Genomic DNA, 23,574 nt, shown 5'->3' on the forward strand with positions numbered 1-23,574 from the left:
ATGGACAGCTCTGGAGAATGTACTAGTCCTTACACAGATGCTAGCCCTAGCTTTTTGGCAATGCTGCAAGAAGTGGAGCCTCGGGTGGCTCGTCGCCGCCTTTCTCAAGCCCGACACCGTGCAAAGCTGGCTGGTCTTTTCAATCATCTACGAGACACAGTATGTCCTCAGTCCAAGAGGACCAAGAGGACCACTTCAAAAGTAAGAGAGGTTTGAGCATCAGTTTAAAAATAAAATACTGCATTAATTCTGAAGTAAAAACTGGAATACTCTGCTGTTTAGACAGTAGCTATGGAGGGAAAAATAGAGTTCACATTTCAGCTCAAATGATTTTTCATCAGAAAGGTACTTCTTGTTTTAATTCAATGTCCCCTGAAATGAATCGAATATGATCTGGTTTATAACAAAGATTGATATTGCTGGAAAACTCAATAGATCTGCAGCATTTGTGAAGAGAAAGCAAAGTCAATATTTGAGGACCATCAAATGAAGGGTCACTCATCTAAGTAATGCTGACTTTGCTTTCACTCCACAGATGCTGCCACATCTGCTGAGTTTCTCTAGCAATTTTTGTTTTTGTTTCAAATTTCTAGCATTCACAGTTCTTTGTTTTATTTTGATGTGTGTAGTATTTCGTGCATAAGTTAAAAGGGTCTCAAGGAAACATTAGACGGTAACTTCTATATTTTTAATTATGTATCAACAAACTTATAGAAATTGAAATCTTGTTTATATTACAAAATTTCAAGTTATCTATGTCTGTCAGTATTTGTTGTACAAAATGTTGCATTTTACAGTTTAAGATAGAGATGAAATATAGTGAATTACAAAAACAATACTGTAAGAAACAAATTATATTGTATCTATTTCACTTTATGCCTATAAAGCCTGCTATTTCCCTTTGGTTTGAGAATATAACAAAACGTAAATTGACAGCATCAGAATGGTTCTCCTCGTCCTAATCTGTACTTTATAGTAGTTGCCATGAGGAATAAAACATGCAACCTCCCCTGTTGCTTTGATTTAAAGATCAGTTCTTGCATCTGAATTGATGCCATAGAATTAAATTACTTTCTTAATGCTATGGCATGGCTAAACGTTTACTATAAACTCTGTATTTTACTTGAAGTGGCAGGTACTGCGTAAGACAAAGAATTACATCTTGGACTTAGAACGAAAGCTAGAAACTTTGCTGAAACTTAAAGGTCAGTATATGCAGTCATACAGCACAGAAACAACCAGTCCATGCAGACCATAATCCCAAACTAAACTAGTCCCACCTACTTGTACTTCCCCCATAGCCCTCCAAATATTTCTTATCCATGTATTTATCCAAATACCTTTTAAACATTGTAACTGTACCTGCATTCACCACTTCTTCTAGAGGTTTATTCCACACAAGGGGCACTCTCTGTTTTAAAAAAATTGCCCCTCATGTTTTTTTAAAATCATTCTCTTCTCACCTTAAAAATATGGCCCCTAGTCTTGAAATTCCCCACCCTAGGAAAAAGATACCTGCTATTTACCTTATGCAGAAGTATTATAATAATTCAGTTTTTAAAAAATTCCACATTCAGTGAAATGTCAGCAAACAAAAACAATGGTCACTGATTTCTGGTAATGCAGTGAATTTAAATTCATACACCTGGTTGAGTTTGGATTAAAAGTTGCCTGTTGAGTGCTGAAGAAAATAGAGAATTGGGTGGAGAAGCAAAGTATTGAGGGGTGCATGTCTACAAATGTAATGAAGTCCTCTATTTATATTTGTTTTTGTACTGAGCAAGGCAGCATTTTATGATTGGTAACATTTATGGAAAAAATCATGCCAAGAGTTATTTAGTGGCAGCATTCAGTTTTACCCAGCAACAGAGGAAGGAGCTTATTTTAAGCTTTTTGATAGGTCACTCAGGACAGTTTGGAAATTACTGAAAGAAGATATCCAAAGGTTACAGGCAGGAACTGAGATTGTAAGGGAGTTACAGAAGTAGACATTTTAGGAATATTGCACTGAGCTGTCTGGACAGGCAGCTGATCTGCAGAGCCTGTGTAGGGTACTAAGTGGTAAAAACAATGACTGCAGATGCTGGAAACCAGATTCTGGATCAGTGGGGATGGAAGAGCACAGCAGTTCAGGCAGCATCCAAGGAGCAGTGAAATCGACGTTTCGGGCAAAAGCCCTTCATCAGGAATAAAGGCAGTGAGCCTGAAGCGTGGAGAGATAAGCTAGAGGAGAGTGGGAGTGGGGAGAAAGTAGCATAGAGTACAATGGGTGAGTGGGGGAGGGGATGAAGGTGATAGGTCAGGGAGGAGAGGGTGGAGTGGATAAGTGGAAAAGGAAATAGGCAGGTAGGACAAATCCAGACAAGTCATGGGGACAGTGCTGAGCTGGAACTTTGGAACTAGGGTGAGGTGGGGGAAGGGGAAATGAGGAAACTGTTGAAGTCCACATTGATTCCCTGGGGTTGAAGTGTTCCGAGGCGGAAGATGAGGCGTTCTTCCTCCAGGCGTCTGGTGGTGAGGGAGCGGTGGTGAAGGAGGCCCAGGACCTCCATGTCCTCGGCAGAGTGGGAGAGGGAGTTGAAAGATTGGGCTACGGGGCGGTGTGGCTGATTGGTGCGGATGTCCCGGAGATGTTCCCTAAAGCGCTCTGATAGGAGGCGCCCAGTCTCCCCAGTGTAGAGGAGACCGCATCGGGAGCAACGGATACAATAAATGATATTAGTGGATGTGCAGGTAAAACCTTGATGGGTGTGGAATGCTCCTTTAGGGCCTTGGATAGAGGTGAGGGAGGAGGTGTGGGCAGGTTTTACAGTTCCTGCGGTGACAGGGGAAAGTGCCAGGATGGGAGGGTGGGTTGTAGGGGGGGCGTGGACCTGACCAGGTAGTCACGGAGGGAACGGTCTTGCGGAAGGCGAAAAGGGGTGGGGAGGGAAATATATCCCTGGTGATGGGGCCTTTTGAAGGTGCGGAAATGTCGGCGGATGATTTGGTTTATGTAAGGTTTGTAGGGTGGAAGATGAGCACCAGGGGCGTTCTGTCCTTGTTACGGTTGGAGGGGTGGGGTCTGAGGGAGGAGGTGTGGGATGTGGACGAGATGCGTTGGACGACATCTTTAACCACGTGGGAAGGGAAATTGTGGTCTCTAAAGAAGGAGACCATCTGGTGTGTTCTGTGGTGGAACTGGTCCTCCTGGGAGCAGATACGGCGGAAAAATTGGGAATACGGGAGGGCATTTTTGCAAGAGGTAGGGTGGGAAGAGTGTAATCCAGGTAGCTGTGAGAGTCGGTGGGTTTGTAAAAAATGTCAGTGTCAAGTCAGTCGTCATTAATGGAGATGGAGAGGTCCAGGAAGGGGAGGGAGGTGTCAGTGATGGTCCAGGTAAATTTAAGGTCAGGGTGCAATGTGTTGGTGAAAACGTCTGGAAGGTTGTATGTTATTAGAACTCAGGAAGAATTCCCAGATATTAGTGGGTAAGTATGTGTTGAAGTCATGCCTCAGAAGAAGCCCTCGTGTGTTGGGAAAATGAAAAGGTATGGGTTTTCGAAGGCTCTGAGATGCTTAGAAGAACTATGCAAGCTTTATACTTCACTACAGCTGAGAACGTGGGATTTGAAAAGCTTACCAGCAGTATTTGTTTGATATAACTAAACAAGATTGGAGTTTAAGTAAAGAAAATGAGGCAAGATCAGTTCATTGAAACTAGCTGTTGATGATCAGCTAGAGTTATGCTTGTGACAACTAGGGACAACTAGGGAGCTAGTAACCAAAGGAGAATGATTGACCAAAATGGGAGAAGTCATTGAGACAGTCCATGGTGAAGTAGTTTGTGAGAGGGAGTACCAAGACCAGATCAACAGAAGTGAACAATTGTGATTTGTTATGAAATTTAGTGAGATCTGATGACCCTCTGCATTCAGTAGTGACTGGGACCTGGCTTTCTCTCATTTGCTATTTGACAAGTGCTATGAGGTATTCAATCACCGTCTATTACCTATGTTACCACCTTTTTAATTTGGCTATTATAAATAATAATATATGTATTATAGATTATATTACTGTTCTAATGTTATTGTTTTAAGGGAGATGCTGGTTTGATTAAGGGAGGAGGGTATTTGAGTAGGTTTTGGAGGAGGTGGGTGAAGACCGAGGAGAAGTGGAGGTTAAGGGAAGTAAAGATGGTAGAATGAATGAGGGAGACATGGGACACATTCAACTCCTCCCATTTCTGCTGCCACAACTGAAGCACTACCTATCCCTTCCACCACTCAAAAACTGAAGGCGAATTTCTCCAGCTCCACAACCCTTGTTCTCCCTTTCCCACTTCCAAATTAACTTCATCTGAGGTCACTTGAGGTTTTTGGCAAGGAAGCATTGTCCTGGGGCTTGAAATGAAATGGCTAATGATATGGTAAATGTTCTGGATGCAGGTTTGCTCGGTGAGCTGGCAGGTTCATTTCCAGACATTTCGTCACCATACTAGGTAACATCTTCAATGGGCCTCAGGCACAGCACTGTACATGATTCCTGCTTTCTATTTATATGTTTGGGTTACTTTGGGTTGGTGATGTCTTGTGTTGTAGTGATGTCATTTCCTGTTCTTTTTCTCAGGGGTGGTAGATGGGGTCTAACTCGATGTGTTTGTTGATAGAGTTCCAGTTGGAATGCTTCTAAGAATTCTTGTGCGTGTCTCTGTTTGGCTTGTCCTTCCTTATCTGTATGTAAAGATACTAGTGAGAGAGGATCATTAGTGTCCTTCCATACAGATAAGGAAGGACACTACTTCTCTGGGACAATACATCCATCTTAGGACAAGCCAAACAGAGACACGCACGAGAATTCTTAGAAGCATGGCATTCCAATCGGAACTCTATCAACAAACACATCGAGTTAGACCCCATCTACCACCCCCTGAGAAAAAGAATAGGAAATGACATCACCACAGGACATGACATCACCAACCCAAAGAAACCCAAACATATAAATAGAAAGCAGGAATCATGTGCAGTGCTTCGCCTGAGGCCCACTGAAGATGTTACCTAGTATGGTGACGAAATGTCTGGAAATGAACCTTCCAGCTCAGCGAGCAAACCTACAACCAGAACCTAAACCTGAGCTAAAATTTTCTCAAAACTCGCTAATGTTGTAAATGTGGTTAATTAATTCTCAGAATTCTGCAAAGAATCCGTCAAACTGAAAGGCAGCAAATATAACTGCTCCATTTAAAAATAGAGAAAGGCAGAAAACAATATGCCAATGTTTATCATGGACAAATTATTAAAATTCATCATTTATAATGTTATACCTGGTAGTTAGGAAAATTCAAGGTAATCAGGAAGAGTCAGCATGGTTTTGTAAAAGGAAAATTATGTTTATCATATTAATTGGAGTTCTCTAAAGGAGTAACATGCTCCATGGATAAAGAGCTCTCGGTGTTATGTGCGTGGATTTCCAGAACACAGATGACAAGTGCCAAATGAAAGATATTTATGCAGCACAGGCTCTGATGGTGTCGGGGCTAACATTGGCTTGGATAGAAGATTGGCCGGATCTTCTTCTGATTGGCAGGGTTTGATTAATGGAGTTATGCAGGTGCCTGTGCTGGGGTCCCTGCTTTTGACACTTTATATCAATGACTGATTAGGGGAGTAACAGCTTGATAGCTGAATTTGCAGATGACGTAAAGATAACTAGGAAAACATGTTGTGAAGAGAACGTAAAGAGGTTGCAGATGGATACGGATAGGTTGAATGAGTAGATAAAAATCTTGTCAGTTGTAGTATAATGTGGGAAAATGTGAAGTTGTTCAGTTCAACAGGAAGAATAAAAAAAAGCAGACTATTAAAAGGGGGGAATGACTCCAGAGTCCTGCAGAGGTGCAGAGGGATGTAATGATTGGTCTAGTGCATGAGTTCATGAAAAAAATTACTGTACAGATACAGCAAGTAATTATGAAGGCTAATAGTATGCTATCCTGTTTTATGAGAGGAATTGAACATAAAAGTAAGGGTGTTATGCTTCAGTCTTGCAGAACATTAGTGAGACCACTTCCCGAATACTGTGTGCAGTCTCCTTGTTTAGGGAAGGATGTAGATACATTAGAGCTGGCTAAGAGGTAACTTACTAGGTTCATACTTGCAATGAGTCAATTGTTGTGAAAGGTTGGACAGAGTGGGGCTTACTCCTTTGGAGCTTAGAATAGTTAGGGGTGTCTTGACTGAAGTTTACAAGGCATGAAAGAAAGACAGTATCAGACTAACTTTGGGGGACTTCAGTATGGAGTTGGACTGGGAAAATCAGGTTAGAAGAAAAGAAATTTGTGGCATGTTTAGGAATTGTTTATTTTTGGAGTAGCTTATGGTAGATCCTACTATAGAACAGGCATTTCTGGATTTGGTGATGTGTAATGGGGTAGACTTGATTAGTGAAATTAAAGTCAAGGAACCCTTAGGGGACAATGACCACAATATGATAGAATTCATGGATGTAGGTTTGCTCGCTGAGCTGGAAGGTTCATTTTCAGACATTTCGTCACCGTACTAGGTAACATCTGGAGATAGAATTCATGTTGCAGTTTGAGAAGGAGAAGCTAGAATAAAATATAATATTATTTAAGTTGAGTAAAAGTAACTACAAAGACATGAGGGAGGTGCTGGCCAGAGTTGATTGGAAGGGGAGCATGGTAAAGAAGATGGTGGAGCAGCGATGTCAGGAGTTTCTGGGGGTAATTGGGGAGACACAGGAGAAATCTATCCCAGGGAAAAAGAAACATATTTAGAGGAGGATGAGGCAGCCATGGCTGACAAGGGTAGTCATGACATGGTATAACGTGGGAAGCCAGAGGATGGGGAAGCCTTTAAAACACACAGAGGATAACAAAAAAAGGGGGGTAGAATCTAAAATATGAAGGTAAGCTAGCTAATAATATGAAAGAAAATGGCAAGAGTTTTTCTAGATTTATAAAAAATAAGAGAAATGCAAGAGTGGAGATTGGACCACGGGAAAATGAGGCTGGAGAAGTAGTAATGGGGGACAAAGAAATAGCAGGGGAACTGAATAGATACTTTGCATCATTCTTCATGTTAGAAGATACTTCAAGAGTGTCAGAGGGCAGAGGTAAGTGTAGTGACCATCACTAAGGAGAAGATGCTGGGGAAACTGAAACGTCTGAAGGTGGATAAATCACCCAGACCAGATGAACTACACTCTAGAGTTCTCAAGAAGAAAGCTCAAGAGATTGTGGAGGCATCTGTGGTGATCTTTCAGGAAACAATAGAGTTGGGGAGGATTCAAAAGGACTGGAAAATGGCTAATGTAAACCCCTGATTAACAAGGGAGAAGGGTAAAAGATGGAAATTCTACAACAGTTGGTCTGACCTCTGTGATTGGTAAGATTTTAGAGATTATTATTGAGGATGAGATTGCAGAGTACTTGGAAGTGCATGGTAAAATAAGGCTGAGTTAGCACAGCTTTGTCAAGGGGAGGTCATGCCTGACAAATCTGTTAGAATTCTTTGAGGAGTTACTGAACAAGTTAAATAAAGGAGAGCCAGTGGATGTGAACTATTTGGATTTCCAGAAGTACCTTTGACAAGGTGCCGCACAGGAGGCTGCTGGGTAAGATAAGAACCCATGGAGTTATGGACAAGGTACTGGCTTCGATCAAGGATTGGCTGACTGGCGGAAGGCAGAGAGTAGGCATAAAGGGGACTTTTTCAGGATGGCAGCCGGTGACCAGAGGAGTTCAGCAGGATTCATTGTTGGGACCATAACTATTCACATTATACACTAACAATCTGGACAAAATAACTGAGGGCATTGTTGCTCAGTTTGCAGCCACAAAGATAAATGGAGGGACAGGTCGTGGTTAGGAAGCATGGAGGCATCAGAAGGTTTTGGACAGGCATGGAAAGTGGGCAAAAATGTGTCAATACAATGTTTGAAAATGTGAGGTTACTGAAATATTTGTATCATCGATAATCACAGGTGAGGTGCTGGAAGACTGGAGGTTGGCAAATGTGATGCCACTGTTTAAGAAAGGTAGTAAGGGCAAGCCAGGGAACTTGTGAGCCTGACGGTGGTGGGCAAGTTGTTGGAGGGAATCCTGAGGGACAGGATATACATGTATTTGGACAGGCAAGGACTGATTAGGGATAGTCAACATGGCTTTGTGCATGGAAAATCATGTCTCACAAACTTGATTGAGTTTTTTGAAGAAGTAACAAAAGGATTGATGAGGGCAGAGCAGTAGATATGATCTGTATGGACTTCAGTAAAGCGTTTGACAAAGTTCCCCATGGGAGACTGATTAGCAAAGTTAGATCTCACGGAATACAGGGAGAACTAGTCATTTGGATACAGAACTGGCTCAAAGGTAGAAGACAGAGGGTGGTAGTGGAGGATTGTTTTTCAGACCGGAGGCCTGTGACCAGTGGAGTGCCACAAGGATCGGTGCTGGGTCCACTACATTTCAACATTTTTATAAATGATTTGGATGCGAGCATAAGAGGTATAGTTAGTAAGTTTGCCGATGACACCAAAATTGGAGATGTCATGGACAGCAAAGAAGGTTCCCTCAGATTACAATAGGATCTTGATCAGATGGGCCAATAGGCTGAGAAGTGGCAGATGGAGTTTAATTCAGACAAATATGAGGTGCTGCATTTTGGGAAAGCAAATCTTTGTAGGACTTATACACTTAATGATAAGGTCCTAGGGAGTGTTGCTGACCAAAGAGACCTTGGAGTGCAGGTTCATAGCTCCTTGAAAGTGGAATCAGGTAGATATGATAGTGAAGAAAGCGTTTGGTATGCTTTCCTTTATTGGTCAGAGTATCGAGTACAAGAGTTGGGAGGTCATGTTGCGGCTGTACAGGACATTGGTTAGGCCACTTTTGGAATATTGCGTGCAATTCTGGTTTCCTTCCTTTCAGAAAGATGTTGTGAAACTTGAAAGTGTTCAGAAAAAATTTACAAGCATGTTGCCTGATTTGAGCTATTGGGAGAGGCTAAACATGCTGGGGCTGTTTTCCCTGGAGCGTTGGAGGCTGAGGGGTGACCTTATACAGGTTTACAAAATCATGAGGGGCATGGATAGGATAAATAGACAAAGTCTTTTCCCTGGGGTGGGGAGTCCAGAACTAGAGGGCATAGATTTAGAGTGAGAGGGGAAAGATATTAAAGAGACCTAAGGGGCAACATTTTTACGCGGAGGGTGGTGCATGTATGGAATGAGCTGTAAGAGGAAGTGTTGGTCTCTAGTACAGTTGCACCGTTTGAAAGGCATTTGGATGGGTATATGAATCGGAAGCGTTTGGAGGGATATGGGATGGGTGGGACTAGATTGGGTTGGGATATCTGGTTGGCAATTTGGTAGGAAGAATAGAAACATAGGCTGTTTTCTTAATGTGGAAAGGCTTTGGAAATCTAAAGCAGAAAGGGGACAAGTTCAGGATTCTCTTAAGGTTAATATACAGGTTCATTTGACAGTTTGGAAGGCACATACAATGCCAACATTAACTTTGAGAGGGGTAGAATATAAGAGCAGAGATGTACTGTTGAACCTGTATAAGGCTCTGATCAGATTGCACTTGGAATATTGTGAGCAGATTTAAGCCCTAATTTAAGGAAAGATGTGTTGCCCTTGGGAAAGGTCCAGAGAAGGTTACAAAGATTGATGCTGGGAATGAAGACTTGCCATATGAGGATTGGCTTAGGTTTCTGGGATTGTGCTCAATGGAGTTGAGAAGAGTGAGGGGGGATCTTATTGAAACTTACAGAATATTGAGAGGCCTGGGCAGAGTGGGCATGGAAATGCTTCTACCAGTAGGAGAGACTAGGACCCAAGAACACAGCCTTAAAGTGTAGAAATAATCGGTTAGAACTGAGGTGAGGAGTGAATCTGTGGAACTCATTATCGTAGAGGACTGTGGAGACCAAGGCATTGAGTGTATCTAAGACAGAGGTAGGTATGCTCTTGATTAGTGAGGGGATCAAGGGTTATGGTGAGAAGACAGGAGAATGGGATTGAGAAACATATCGAATACAATCGAATAGTGGAGCAGATTCGATGGACCAAATGGCCTAATTATGCTCCAGTATCATATGTCTATTATCTCATTTAAAATCCCCCAGAATTATTGCCATGTCTGTCTGACACCTTCCCATTATTGCTTCCGTTGTGCTCCAGCCGACTGTGTGGTTGTAGTCAGACGGAATGTCCACCACTCTCATATCTATCAGACATAATCATAAATGGTGTTGTAGTTATAAAAGGTTTCACTTTTGAGTGGCTAAAGGCATATTTATCGCAATCACCATGCTCTGAATCCTTGATTATGCATGGTACAAAGCAGTGCTATGTTGCTTTTATGCCTTCAGGACATCCAAAAGTATTGTTATTTCTTTACAGTTCTGGCTTTGTAGCATTCTTATGAAAAGGCTTACATCCGTTGGTTCAATTTTTTTTATTGCAATCTTAAAGCAAAACTTGTTCAATAATGTTTAACACTGTAGTTAAATAGAACTGCTATGACCTTTACAAATCTGATTAACCTTTCTGATACCCTGCAAAATGACAGAAACATATCACTTGGAAGATGGTCATCCGTCAAACCTGGAAGAAGTAAAAGAGCAATACATCAGTTACTACAAGGAGCATTGGTACAGTATGACAAACATCACAGATATACTTATTATAGGAATAATTAATTCAGTTTGAACACCAAAATACTGCCTTTTCTTCAAATGAGACCATTATTCCAGTTTACCTGTTTGAACTTCCATAATCTGAAGGGAGCAAGGCCTCTTGGAACGAGAGATTTTTAACCTTGCTCTGTGAAAATGCTCCAAATTGCTTTGTCCCATTGTGAACAGCCCATTTGAATGTTAACAGATGATGTGAACTTCATTATTAATTTTTCATCCTGTCATATTTGCTGATAGTCATAATCATAGCTCTAACTATAAAATCTCTGCTGAATTTGTTTTTTTTTGTTATTTTGTGTGTTCCAGTTGGGAATGGCAGTCATTGATATCCAGTTTAAGACAAACTTTCAGTATTTTCACATTTAATTGGGTGATTTAAGCCCATTGTGGCATGATATTGGTTGCTGTGTTAGGTTTGATTGATAGCAGCATCATGCATCCATGATGGATGAGCAGACAGGAACCTGACAGCTGATGGTCTGCCTCTTGCCTGCAGAGTTGTTCTTTAAATAGGGACATCAAATTTTGATTACATAATCACCCAAACAAGGGAGCTCTTCTGGTTTCCTGCTAGACTGAACTAGTCAGAAGAAGCATGAAGGGGTAGTTTCAAATTTTCATTATTTTCCTTGCAGGACAAGTGTATCCTTTTAGTATCAGGAAAGTTTGGGCCCCATTTCTCCAAGTGCACTCCCTTGCTGTCACCATTCAATATCCTGTCTTATAAATGTGACATCTCTAAATCTCATCCTCACCATATAAGTGAGAACAGGGATCATTTCATTGCTCCTCCTAGCAGCCTCCTACCACTCAACATTCTGCTCCTATCCACCAGCCAACTGTCACTTGTTGCTGATTTCAAGAAGACAACGGATTGAAGCATATAAATGAAAACCAAGGATTAAATTATCTTGGGGCTCACACTTCAGAGGTCAGGGAAGAGATTCAGCTCTTCTTGAACATCAGCCACCTGACTCCTTCCCCAGGATAAATCAGAACTTTTGTGTGCTTTTCTTGACCTTGTTTTTCACAGTACTACCCACCAATATATATATAAAAATCAGAAATTTCTTTAAAATTTTGAGGGCGAAACCATTCAAGAATTGTCACACTTTAGGAAGGGGATTGTTGTCGGAGTTTCAGTTAACATAAAGCTGTACTGGGTAAACGGATCCTGAAATGTGTCTTTGTGCTGGACACAGGGAGTTGTCCACCATTTAGAAGAGGGAAAAGTTGTTCTTGTTTTGAGGGTGGGTTTATACATCCTAGTGAAAGGATAGTAAAGAGACAGAAGGAAATATAACGATACTTACTACTGCCTTTAGTTCTAAGGCTGAATTTGTTTTGATCTCCTGGAATTGGTTGGCAGCTGGGTGGAGGAGACATCAAGTTAGGTTCATGGCAATGGCACATGCTCATCACGTACCCTTCCATACTCACTCCCACTGTGATTTTACACTCATTGGGACAGGTGTGAAGTGGCCTGCTCACCTGTGCACCAGTGAAGTCTTTTAAATGGCTTTAGGGACCCCTTCTCACTGCTGCTGGAAAATTAACTGCAGCCGAGGATACTGTTGCCAAATATCCAAGTGGTGAGCCGACTAGTGACAGGCAAGGAGGATGTCTGCTTTTCAGGAACTCAGTGGCCATTGGAGAACTCCACTCCCCATCGGGTTCAATTCCCTTAACTCCACACAGTCCATCCAAATTCCTTGCCAATTGCTGCTAGCCTGATCCTGACAAGACGCTGAAGTTAATTTTGTCTGGTTCTGTGGCTCCTCCACTTCAGGGGACTGGCTTCAGTCCAGCAGTAGGCACTTCAGGATAGGCTAAGTCTGATTTTTATGTTGGGAGGTTAGGGATACACCCCATCCTTCCTTATGTCAGGTGGCATAACTTGTTTAAGTGGAAGAAACACCATTCAAACTTGTTGCGGTCACCTCATTTACCTAATTGTAGCATAAGGCTGACTTTGCATTGTTGGCTCATTTCTGCAAACAGTAGGATCCCTCCTCATGGAATAATCAACCTTCTGCTCTTCAAGTCAAGCAATCCTGAATAAGAGTCTATACTGAATGGCAAAAGGCTACCACTGAGTACTGTTGCTATAATTCTAAATGACAGACTTTGAATGCCTGTGTCCCAGAGTGCCTGATGCAGCACCCTTAGTGGTGGATATGGGCAGGAGGAAGATGCCATGGTCTCACTGGGTTCAAGAGGGGCAATACTCAGAAGGAACTGGGGAAACCAATGAGGTCAATTCCTGACTCTGTTTCTGAGGGCCCGACAGCAGCACCATAAGACATTTAATTAGCCAGGAAAGTGGTCAAAGTCAACAAATATAGTTTCGTATGACATCCGTCATCCACCACTCCACCAACATCTCATGTCACATAATGCATTACATTGGTACTCAGAACTCTCACTGACCTACAAAATTCCACCTTACTTTTACACACCTACTAGTATCACTAATATCACATCCACATCTCATTACCTCTAACTATTTACATATGGCAGGAAAAGTACTGACATTCTTCCCTTTCTCTCACAGGTCAAGGTAAAACAGTCAGGAGCACACCACAACTACTGGAGAATAAGGAAACTTGTATCTCCTGAATCATATGGAGCAGATGAGAGTCCAAATCATGATGTGTATTATTGCCACAAAAACTCAAGACGATTGTATATTCCTATCATGCCCCTTCTCAAATCCCAACACACATTTGTCCTGCTATTTGGCGTAATGAACAAGTTGCAAATAGTGTCACCATGGACCTCTTGCTTTCCATTTCACCCATCTCAACTCTACCCAATTGAGTTCTTGCTTTCAAATAAATAAGACCTGCCACCTGACCAAGCTTAAAGAGAAGCATTGAGAGTAAAACCACACTATTGATAAAGAAGAAACACCCATTGATAAAGCACTCAGAACACAAGTTCAGCTACTGACACCATACATTCCTGATAGACTGTATAGAGTTGGGATCTATAGGTAGTGAATCATTGGCAAGCTGGACTAATACTGGAGAGAGGAGAATTACTGGAGGCTAAGGTGGTAGACAAGCCACTGCAGAGGACTCAGATGTGAACTTTGATGGGATGGTGTGCAGGAGGTCACTAGTGGTTGTGTGAATCAAGGTGCTGGGTCCATTGGCAGATTTGCCTTGTGGTTTATTATCTCTGTCAAGGCGCATGCAAAGGTTTGGCACTGACTTTGTGCAGAGTTTGCACTCTTCACAGCCTCTCCGTCATCCCCCTTTTGTGCTAATGATCCAGAGGCACTGTTACTACTGTATTCTTACTAATTCCCACTTTTGTGTGGATAGGTCTTTTACACCTCTGCCCTTCCTGTAACGATGCAGTAACTCTCTCAGTCAAATTCAGGAACTCACTCCAAAATACTTTCAAACACTTAGCCATGATAGATGTTCTTCATAATCAGCTTATCAGCAAGTTGTGTGCCTGGCCCTTTAGTCACATTGGAGCTGAAGTGAATGAAATTTAATTGAATGGACTCTCGTAATTCAAATTTGTGAAATGGGCATGCACCAACTGCTAAGGCTGTGTGACAGATAGAATGTCTTTAATTGGCTTCCTGCACATACACAAAGTGCCTGTTTGAACATGCATCTCAAGGTTATGTGCCATGTGGGCTGCACAGGAAGTGGATGACGCCACAGCGCACAGACCTGGACAGCATCAGCGTCAGTAGTGAGTGGCATTATTGATCTGGATATCACAAATGTATGAAAAGAATTCTAAGAGTTGCATCAATTGTAAAAGGGATTGAAATGCTGGTCTATGTGACTTGGTGATCCTTGACCTGGAAGGAAGTAATGCTAGAAGCTACGTGGATGGCAGCCAGAAAAAGACAGCTACAAATCAGAGGAGCTGGAGGGTGAAGATGTCCATGCAGACACAGAAAGCGTGGAGAGACAAAAAGAGGGGCATAGATGATTCTTGTCATGACAAGAAGCAAGTCACTTTTAGGAACAGATCAGGAAGCAGAATCACATTGGACTAGAAATGCTCTGGTTCTCTCTCTCCACAAAGGCTGCCAGATCTGCGGAGTCTCTCCACAATTCTCTGTGTTTGTAGCAGTTTTTCTGTTTGGGAGAAAAGGAGACTGGAGTTTTGGAAACATTGTAAGGTCTAAATCCTAGAAATCTATTTATGTAGCTCAGAGATGAGTGTTTTTTCGAGAATGCCAACTGTAAACCAAGGTGTTATTAGTTGGTTAATATAAAACTCTGGAAAGCTGCATCATCAGGGCTGCCATGGATAGAGGATCCAGAGAAATATGTTTTGCAAATGATAATGTGAAACTAGACTGTCAGAGCTATCATCAGACAGGTCTAATGACCTATTTGGCATGAATAAAGAACAGCGGATCATGGAACTGTGTCATTATGTCTTACAACAATTGTGCAAGGCATGATGTAAATGCTTGTGATTGTATTATATCTTTGTGTCAACTATTTAAAGTGAAATGTGCCCATTTCTGTTTGAATTTTAAATCATATTTCTTGTTTAATTTGTGTTCACTGATTTGTGTTAAAACTGCAAACAAAATTAAAAACTTTTTTGTTTTTGTTTGTCATTTAGTAAATTTGTTTATTTTGGTATATGATATCCCCAGGGAATTGTAACAGTATATATTGTTTATTTGATTTTCCTACTTCCCAGTCTATTTGGATATAAGTTGACAATTTGTTAATATTGATTATAGTAGATTTAAAGAATGAGGACTACCTTAAACAGTAGGTAACATATGATTAACTTAGAGAGAACAAAAATGTTGGAACATTAATGTAGTGTTAATTAATATATTGAATGGCAGTGCAATTTCAACAGATGTACACCCAGTTACTATGTTTGCTGCTACATTAATGTGTAACAGGAATGCAGCATTCCCACTTAATACAAAGATTAGCGATGCTTTAACCATTGAAGATTAGGGATTATAAAGCAGACATTTTGGAACCATAAATCTAGTTTTATCTCTTGAAATATAAGAATCTTAATAAAAATACACCTTTTAAAAATTTTGATTCAAAGTCTATAATATTCTGACTTTAAATGACCAAATTGCAACATTTGGAGAGATTGTGTCCCTAAACTTAATGATTTTTGCATTCTTAACCATTTTTTCTCTTTTTATCACTTAACATCTGTAACAATGCTTTTCCTGCCTTCACAGTGACTTGGCATCAACAAATCTACCTGGTAAGACGAGGATGGCTCTTTGGCAGTGGCTGAGAGAATACAGAGGTCACCCTGCAGAGAGTGATTTGAAACCAGTTTATTCCCAGTCTCCTGTGAAATCCTCAGCAGATCTCATAGAATTTGAAGGGTTAGTTTTGCATAGATCATAATAATGTGGAGTGAAAAATAAATACAAGTTTCTACAATCATAGGATCCCTACAATATGGAAAGAACCCATTGAGTCTGCACTGACCCTCCGAAAAGCGTTTGAGCCAGACCCAACCTCCTACTCTATCCCTGTAACCCCATTTTTCCTATGGCTAATCCACCCAACCTGCACACCCTTAGGTACTATGGACAATTTAGCATGGCCAATCCTCCTAACTTGCCAATTTTTTTGGATTGTGGGAGGAAACCAGAGCATCCAGCAGAAACCCATGCAGGTAAAAGCAATGACTGCAAATGCTGGAAACCAGAGTCTAGATTAAAGTGGTGCTGGAAAAGCACAGCAGTTCAGGCAGCATTCGAGGAGCAGTAAAATCGACGGTTCAGGCAAAAGCCCTTCATCAAAGCTATATTGCCCGAAATGTTGATTTTACTGCTCCTCGGATCTGCCTGAACTGCTGTGCTTTTCCAGCGCCACTTTAATCCAGAAACCAGTGCAGACATGGGGAGAACATGCAAACTCCAAATGGCAGCAATGTTAACCACCTTGTTAGAAAGATTCTTCATATTGCCTTTCTTCACCCCTTACCCTATCAATTCCTGTTTTCAGCAATGCTCCAACAGCAAAGTACTAATAGGATGAGGAAATTATTCAATTCTTTGTCTGTTGCAGGACAAACATTCCTCTTTTTGATTAGAATAAATGCCGATTCTCTGATGTACATAGACTAATGCATCAGTAATTGGCACACTGAAAGTCACGTAGGGAGTGCAGTTGATTGAAGTGAATTGAATCTGATATAGCTTCAAATGGCATAGGTTAGACTGGTCCTCTCATATCCTTCTCTTAGGTAATTATACAACCTATATTTCATGTCATTTGAATTCTAGGAAACATGTAATTGTATTTGTGTCTTCATTATAATGCCTAATAATCCTGATAATGTCCCTAATGATAATAATATTAGGAATTCTGTGTTGGGCACTAAATTGGGAAACCCTATCATTTTGGGAGTTCTAGATGTCTGAATGGCAGTGCAACCCATCACAAAACAATCAGAGAACACCAGAGTAATAAATGCAAATTGATGGTTGATATTTTGACACAGCAGTGTATCATGTTTTTGTATTAACAAGTGATTTTGGACCAAAGGCATGATAGCATGTGATATTTACGATTAAGAATTCCTAATATTATACATGTTCCATAGGCAGAAGGGTTAACCAACTTCTAGACTTCTCTTTACAGACAAAATGCAAACATTAGATGCTGAAACATGCCAAGTTATTTGATTTGAAATGTTCTCCTAATGTATTTTTCTTCTGGCAGATACTTGAATTTTTACAAAGAAACCGTGGACCTTTTAGTGGAGAATAGGATAGTGTCCATGGAACAGATCACCCTCCCCATTGTATCAAAAGCAATTTCACATCTCTGGCAGAACATGTCTGGGGAAAAGAAGACAGACATCTTCAAAAAATGTTCTCAAAGGGTGTGCTTGTCTCCAGAAGAGCAAATCACATTGCCGATCCCTTTACAGAGGGACAGAACTTTAGACAGCCAGGGAGCAAGTGGTTCATCAGAATCCAATCACGATGAGGTACTATAGCAAGAAATTCCTTTACACAACTAATCAAAATAAAATAATTTTACTGACTATACAAATAAAAGACAAAAGTTTTACTTTGCTTCTATTTTCTGCTTCCTGTGGAAAATAAAATATTTTTCTGGACAAAATTTATAATGGGCGTAACGCATGTCCTCTGACACACAATCTACTCCCCTCTCCCTGTTGTGGATCTGTGGGGAAAAAATGGCTACTTAAGTCACTTTGTAAAACTAAAGGATGTTATGCTATTTGTATTCTTGCAACAAGCAAGTACTAAGCATGTCCAACCAGCCCAGCAGTCCAAACAGTCAACATAGTCTCCAACACTAGATGTGATACTCAAGGCAGTTATACTTGTCCACCTCTAGGCCCCCATCACTGATCTCAGCAAGTTTGAGGTGCAAGGACTAATATCACCTTCAGATACCTTTCAGATTGGGCAGTTTCTTACCATTGCAAATTTTGTCTTCTATCTATTGCAGACTAAATTCTTTGGGAAATTCTAAAAATCCAGGAGTCCTGAATCCTGACGTATTTAATGTGTCATCTACGTTTCTTGACTATTCAGGTGTTCCCAGGCACTCCATCAAGGACTATTGGGACATGGGTTCTCTAGAATAGCTTTGCTAGTTAGATAACTCCATTCTCTGGTATATGCCTGGTGCTACTATTGGCATACCTATCTACTGAGTCAGTTACTGTGTCGGCTTGGTAGTGGTCATGGAATTAGATTTTTGTTAGCCTATAATGTTGTGGTGATTTGCAGTTCTGCTGCTACTGGCATATCAGCACCACCCAGCTATTTGGTTATCATAACTATCATGGACAAGAGGGGTATTACAATTTGCTCTTGTATAGCACTTTTCAAAGTAAAATATTCCAAATCACTTCATGGGCATAAACCATGATTATTAGGAGGAGTGAGCAAAGAGATATGTTTTAAGAAAGGTGGAGGAGAAGGAATTAGAGAGGCAGAGTGTTTTGAGGGGGGGACTCAGGTCATGAAGTGCCCTGAAACCAGAGCTGTGAAAGGTAGGGTGAAGGATGCACAATAAACCAGCATCAAGAAACAGTGAGTTCAGAAGAGGAATTGCTGGCAAGAAGAGCTTCAAAAGATACAAAGACACTTAGCTGTGAAAGGGTTTAAAAATGAGAATGGGATTTTGAAATGTTACAAATTAAGGGTAGTAGACAGTGTGAGATGACCAGCATTTAGTGCAGGCTTAGATACAGAGCAGAGTTTTGTTCTGATGTTTACTGTCGATAGGAGGCTGGAAAGATGAACATTGCAATGCTTGGGTCTGGAGGTGATAGAAACATGGATCAGGAATTCAGCAACTGTTGGGTAGACATGAAGGTGCGAGGTGTAATGGAATATTAAGTCAGCTGTTATTAGGATGTGAAGGACAAAATCTGTGAATTCTAGGACTAACTTTGAAAGAAATAAGGTTACAGCTAACACAACTGGGCTAGAGTTAATTCCAGTATTTGAGGAACTATACATACTGAAAAAGAAACCGTAAGTGGTAGACCCTCAGAACAAGAATGACAGCTGCTTGTGGCAAAAATATGTGCATTGACTTTTTTTAATATGACAGTAAGTTGTTGCAATGCAGGTACCACATTGTTCTAGCTGATCAGGAACCTCTTCCACAGATGTAGGAAAGGAGGTGTTGTGAATGAAATTGCTTACAAAAAAATCAAACCTGCAATAGACATTTTGGATACAATCTTCCACTTCCTGGAGGTGGAAAGAAGGTATATAATTAGCCGAGTTAGCTCTGGAGAGTAAGTTGTCCTTTATTGCTCCTTCAGCAATTGGATACTGAGTGAGAAGGTCTCAACCAATGGTCCATTGGACTTAAATGCTGGCTCCCCTGAACGGCTGGCAGATTCTGGCAATATAACACAATACTAAAGCATCTGATAGGTAGCATATAGGCAAGTTTTACACATGATCAGCCCTCAATCAGCTGATATACAGGCAAGGCAATGAGTAATGAGAGCCTTACAATTTGACTTTGTTTATTCTCAGAATATGTCCTCAGGTCATGGTGAATATCAGGTGAATTGGCCTGATCTATATAAGTTAAAGGGTGGTGGATAGGGGCCCGGCATGGATTGGCATTAATTTGGTCAAGGAAATTAGCTATTTACACTCTTACCCTTCTGCTTTTATCTAAGAAAGATGGAGTAGTGATACAATTTAACTAAGCCAATACTTTCTCAAGGACAACTGGGGATGGGTATAAATTCTATATGGCCATAAAATATTCACATTTCATGAACTAAAACAAAATTGTCTTCTTCCTTGCTTGTTTGTCTTTGTCAAGATGCATAGCAAATTACCTAATCGGCCTGTTGAAAGGATACAACCATTTTAGTCTGTAGCTATAAGTGTTTTTGGAAATCATGAGTAATAAAAAGATGTATCTTTTTTATCGATTCCCAGCTTTACTGTATTCAAGAATGAGCCTTTTGCTGAGAACATCTACAGAATGGTTCAGATGGTCAGACTTTTCGTATGATCATGTTCTCTTGCATGAGTAATGAAGATATTTGACTTCTTCCCCTCCTCTCTGCAGATGCTTTTTGAAGATGCATTTGATTTAGCTTCAGGATTCTTGGTAAAACCAGAGCTGAATGCACAAACAGGAATAAAACGGGAAAGCAGGTAGCAGATTTTCATTTGTCTTGTTGTGTCATGTTAAAAACACTAATGTCATGGAAAGCAGTACAAAAAATCCTGAAGAACCACAAACAAATTTAGCGGTAATTAGAATATCTTTGTTTGTGGATGTATAGTTCAAAGTTCCTGTATCGTCTAAGAATGATCTCCAAGATACAGTCGACTCAAACTTACTTAACTTAAACCAAATTAGCACAGACTCAAATTAAATGAGATAACACTAAATTAACTTACAATCCACAAAAATTAAATTACACAATTCTGTACTGTTATATTACATTGCTCCACTCGTCGCACCTCCATCAAGGCTCCTGTCCGCGGGAGCAACAGTAATTTACTAGGCCTCCCCAGCTCCCCTTCTTTACCTTTTACTCCAACTCGCACAAGTGCCACACAAGGATTGATATGTTCTTTTTTCCATCGGTTTGTTTGGATTTGGTGTTAGCCTACAGGATTGGGAGTATAACTATTTCGGACCACACGGCAGTATATGTAGATCTTAAGACTAAAGGTAGTGGAGTGGGTACAGAACAATGGCGCATGGATCTGTTTCTGTTGAAGGATGGTAACTTTGTTCAGTATATCACGAAGGAATTCAGGGCTTTTTGGGACATCAATCCGGATATGACTAGCAATCCATCAGTGTTCTGGGAGACCACCAAAGCATTCTTAAAGGGAATGGTTATTAAGGGGAATTTGAATAATTGCTTTTCCTTGTAATGTTGGAGTCGCACTATGACTGGGCGGGGGCACTGGGCCCAGCCCGGACCTGTGCATTGTGATTACGTAGGCCCGCCCCACATTCACCCGGCCCGACTCAATCTCCAGGCCCAGCAACTCCTGAAACCATCCCTCAAGGAAGTCAATGAGGTTTTCACCTTCTTCACACTCAGGTAAGCCCACGATCCATAGTTTTCTTTCTCCAATCCTCAATTTTTGAGGTCGTCTGCTTGTTCCTGCAGGGCCCGAACCTGGCCTTCTAAGGTTTGGACCCGCTCCTGAGAACTCACCTCCAAGGCCGAGGTCCTTTGTTCCACAGCTTCCATGTGCTGATCCTATGTCTGGATCTCCTGCTCATGCTTTGCCAGCATGGCAGTGATTGATTCCAGCACTCCCTTGATCTTTTCACCAGAGTTTTGTAATTTCCATTAGTAACTGCTGCTGCTCCATTGAACTCAAGGATGGCGCCGCAAGAGTTGAGGTAATGGCTGCGGATGTACCCAACATAGTAGGGGAGTGCCCTGCCTCCTGCACTCTTCCCTTCGATGTCTTCATATCAGCTCCAGATCTTCTGAATCCTGATTTAAAGGAGCTCTAGGTATTCTACTTATTTTAAACTACAGACTTTCCTCAGGAGTGAGTAATGGGGTTGGGGGGAATAGGAGCCCACCTTGCCTGGGGTATGGCACAGAATCTAACACAGCAGACTGTTCAGACTGCCGCCATCTTGAATCCAATCGATTTTGTGGCTTTTAATTTTTACATAAACCTTATTTCTTTAAATTGAGGATCTGTCCTCACCACTTTGCTTGATGGTTGACAGGATATGAGTAATCCTTTTCTTGGCTTGGCTAAAGTTTACCTGTTATGAGCCTTTTATGAATCTCTCAGTCTGACTGACTCTGAGAATCTTTGAGTTTGGACAGCATCACAACTATCTGTCTCCTCCTTTATGTCAAGTGTTAAAACCTTTATCTGACTTTGAATGAGTATCAGTTTGAATTTCAATCTCTATAGAAAGCAGGTCACATGGGCTTGTCTCTGGGAACTTTTAGTATAAGGTTACATATCAGTGACTCAGAACAGACCACGTAGGTGGCCCCAACCCCCTCTGCACACTGCTTCAGATTACCTTGAACTAAAAGACAATGTTCAAAAGAGAACCATCTTGAAGAGTCCAGAATTCATAATGCTGACCAATGGAAGACTTTCTGAATGACTCATGTTCACCCTAGTTTATTAAATCACTTTGGCACTATATACCCCTCAAGTTCAATATTGGAAACTGCTTAAACTACGAAAAATTACATAACTTTCTTTTCTCTTTTAAGAGCTTTGTTGAAAACCCATCCCTTTGACTAAGCTTTTAGCCATTTGTCCAAAAGTTTGACTTCCGTCATATCACTCTTCGTTTGGTGCTTGTTTTGGTGCTTGCATTAATTGCTGTATATAATCCCATACTCTATACAAATGCAAGTTGCTCCTATAGTTAGTCGTTTTCTTTTCCTTTGATTCCTAACCTGTAAAATACAATTTTCAACTGTGAGGGCTTGCTATTTCTTCAGCTGAAACCACAACAGTTATTGGCAATGTTAAATGTATTTTAAAGTGCTTCCATCTTAAAGTGAAAATAGAAGTTTGAAGTCATACTGGTTTGTCACAGTTATTTCAGATCCCTGCCCACTGTCACCACACGGGGTGGAGGGGGTGGTGGGGGCTGGCATGGTGGCTCAGTGGTTAGCACTGCTGCCTTACAGCACCAGGGACCCGGGTTCAATTCCAGCCTCAGGCGACTGTCGGTGTGGAGTTTGCACATTCTCCCTATGTCTGCGTGAGTTTCCTCCAGGTGCTCTGATTTCCTCCTGCTGTCCAAAGATGTGCAGGTTAGGTGAATTGACCACGCTAAATTGCCCATAGTCTTCAGGGATGTGTAGGCTAGGTGCATTAGTCAGCGGTAAATGTAGGGTAGAGTAGGTTACTCACCGGAATGTCGGTGTGGACTTGTTGGACTGAAGGGCCTGTTTCCACACTGTAGGGATTTTAATTCTAATTCTGTCACCAGTGGTGAGATAACAGCAACAATCTTTACTTCCAGCATTAGCCATCAGGTCATCAGATGTAGTGCTGACTAGCTGTTGGCACCTAGATGGTGGCAGAGGCAGTCAGGTTGGAGCTAGAATGAGAAATACTGGCATCAAGTGGGAACCTGGGGCTATTGCACCAACACATAGAAGATTCAGTCCCAACACCCATTGCCTCAGGGCCCAAGCAAGGTTGGTTGGATTCAGTCATAGATTTGTGATGATCCTGCCCCTTTAACAAGGTTGTGCTGTCCTTGTTTTGTTTCAAGAGGGGTCATAAAGGCAGAGGTTCCAATATGTCTGGAATTAGTTATTGAAAACAATGGCAGGGGAGTGGCCAGTTCTCCTAGTTCAGGTTTTTTTCTAGGTTGGTCTGTTTTTAGCAAGCAGTCAAAAA

At 41.3% G+C, this 23,574-nt stretch overlaps 1 protein-coding gene across 1 annotated transcript; it reads left to right on the top strand.

Annotated features, from left to right (window-relative positions):
- Positions 1-20,365, top strand: LOC132825066 (stimulated by retinoic acid gene 8 protein homolog). Its single transcript, XM_060840074.1, has 6 exons — positions 1-201; positions 1,130-1,205; positions 10,577-10,658; positions 15,907-16,059; positions 17,408-17,678; positions 20,273-20,365. Exons 1-6 carry the CDS (start codon positions 1-3, stop codon positions 20,363-20,365), a joined length of 876 nt encoding a protein of 291 aa, XP_060696057.1.
- The last annotated feature ends 3,209 nt before the right edge of the window (positions 20,366-23,574 follow it).

The sequence above is a fragment of the Hemiscyllium ocellatum genome, chromosome 19 (genome assembly GCF_020745735.1).
Source record: "Hemiscyllium ocellatum isolate sHemOce1 chromosome 19, sHemOce1.pat.X.cur, whole genome shotgun sequence".
Classification (NCBI taxonomy): Eukaryota; Metazoa; Chordata; class Chondrichthyes; order Orectolobiformes; family Hemiscylliidae; genus Hemiscyllium; species Hemiscyllium ocellatum.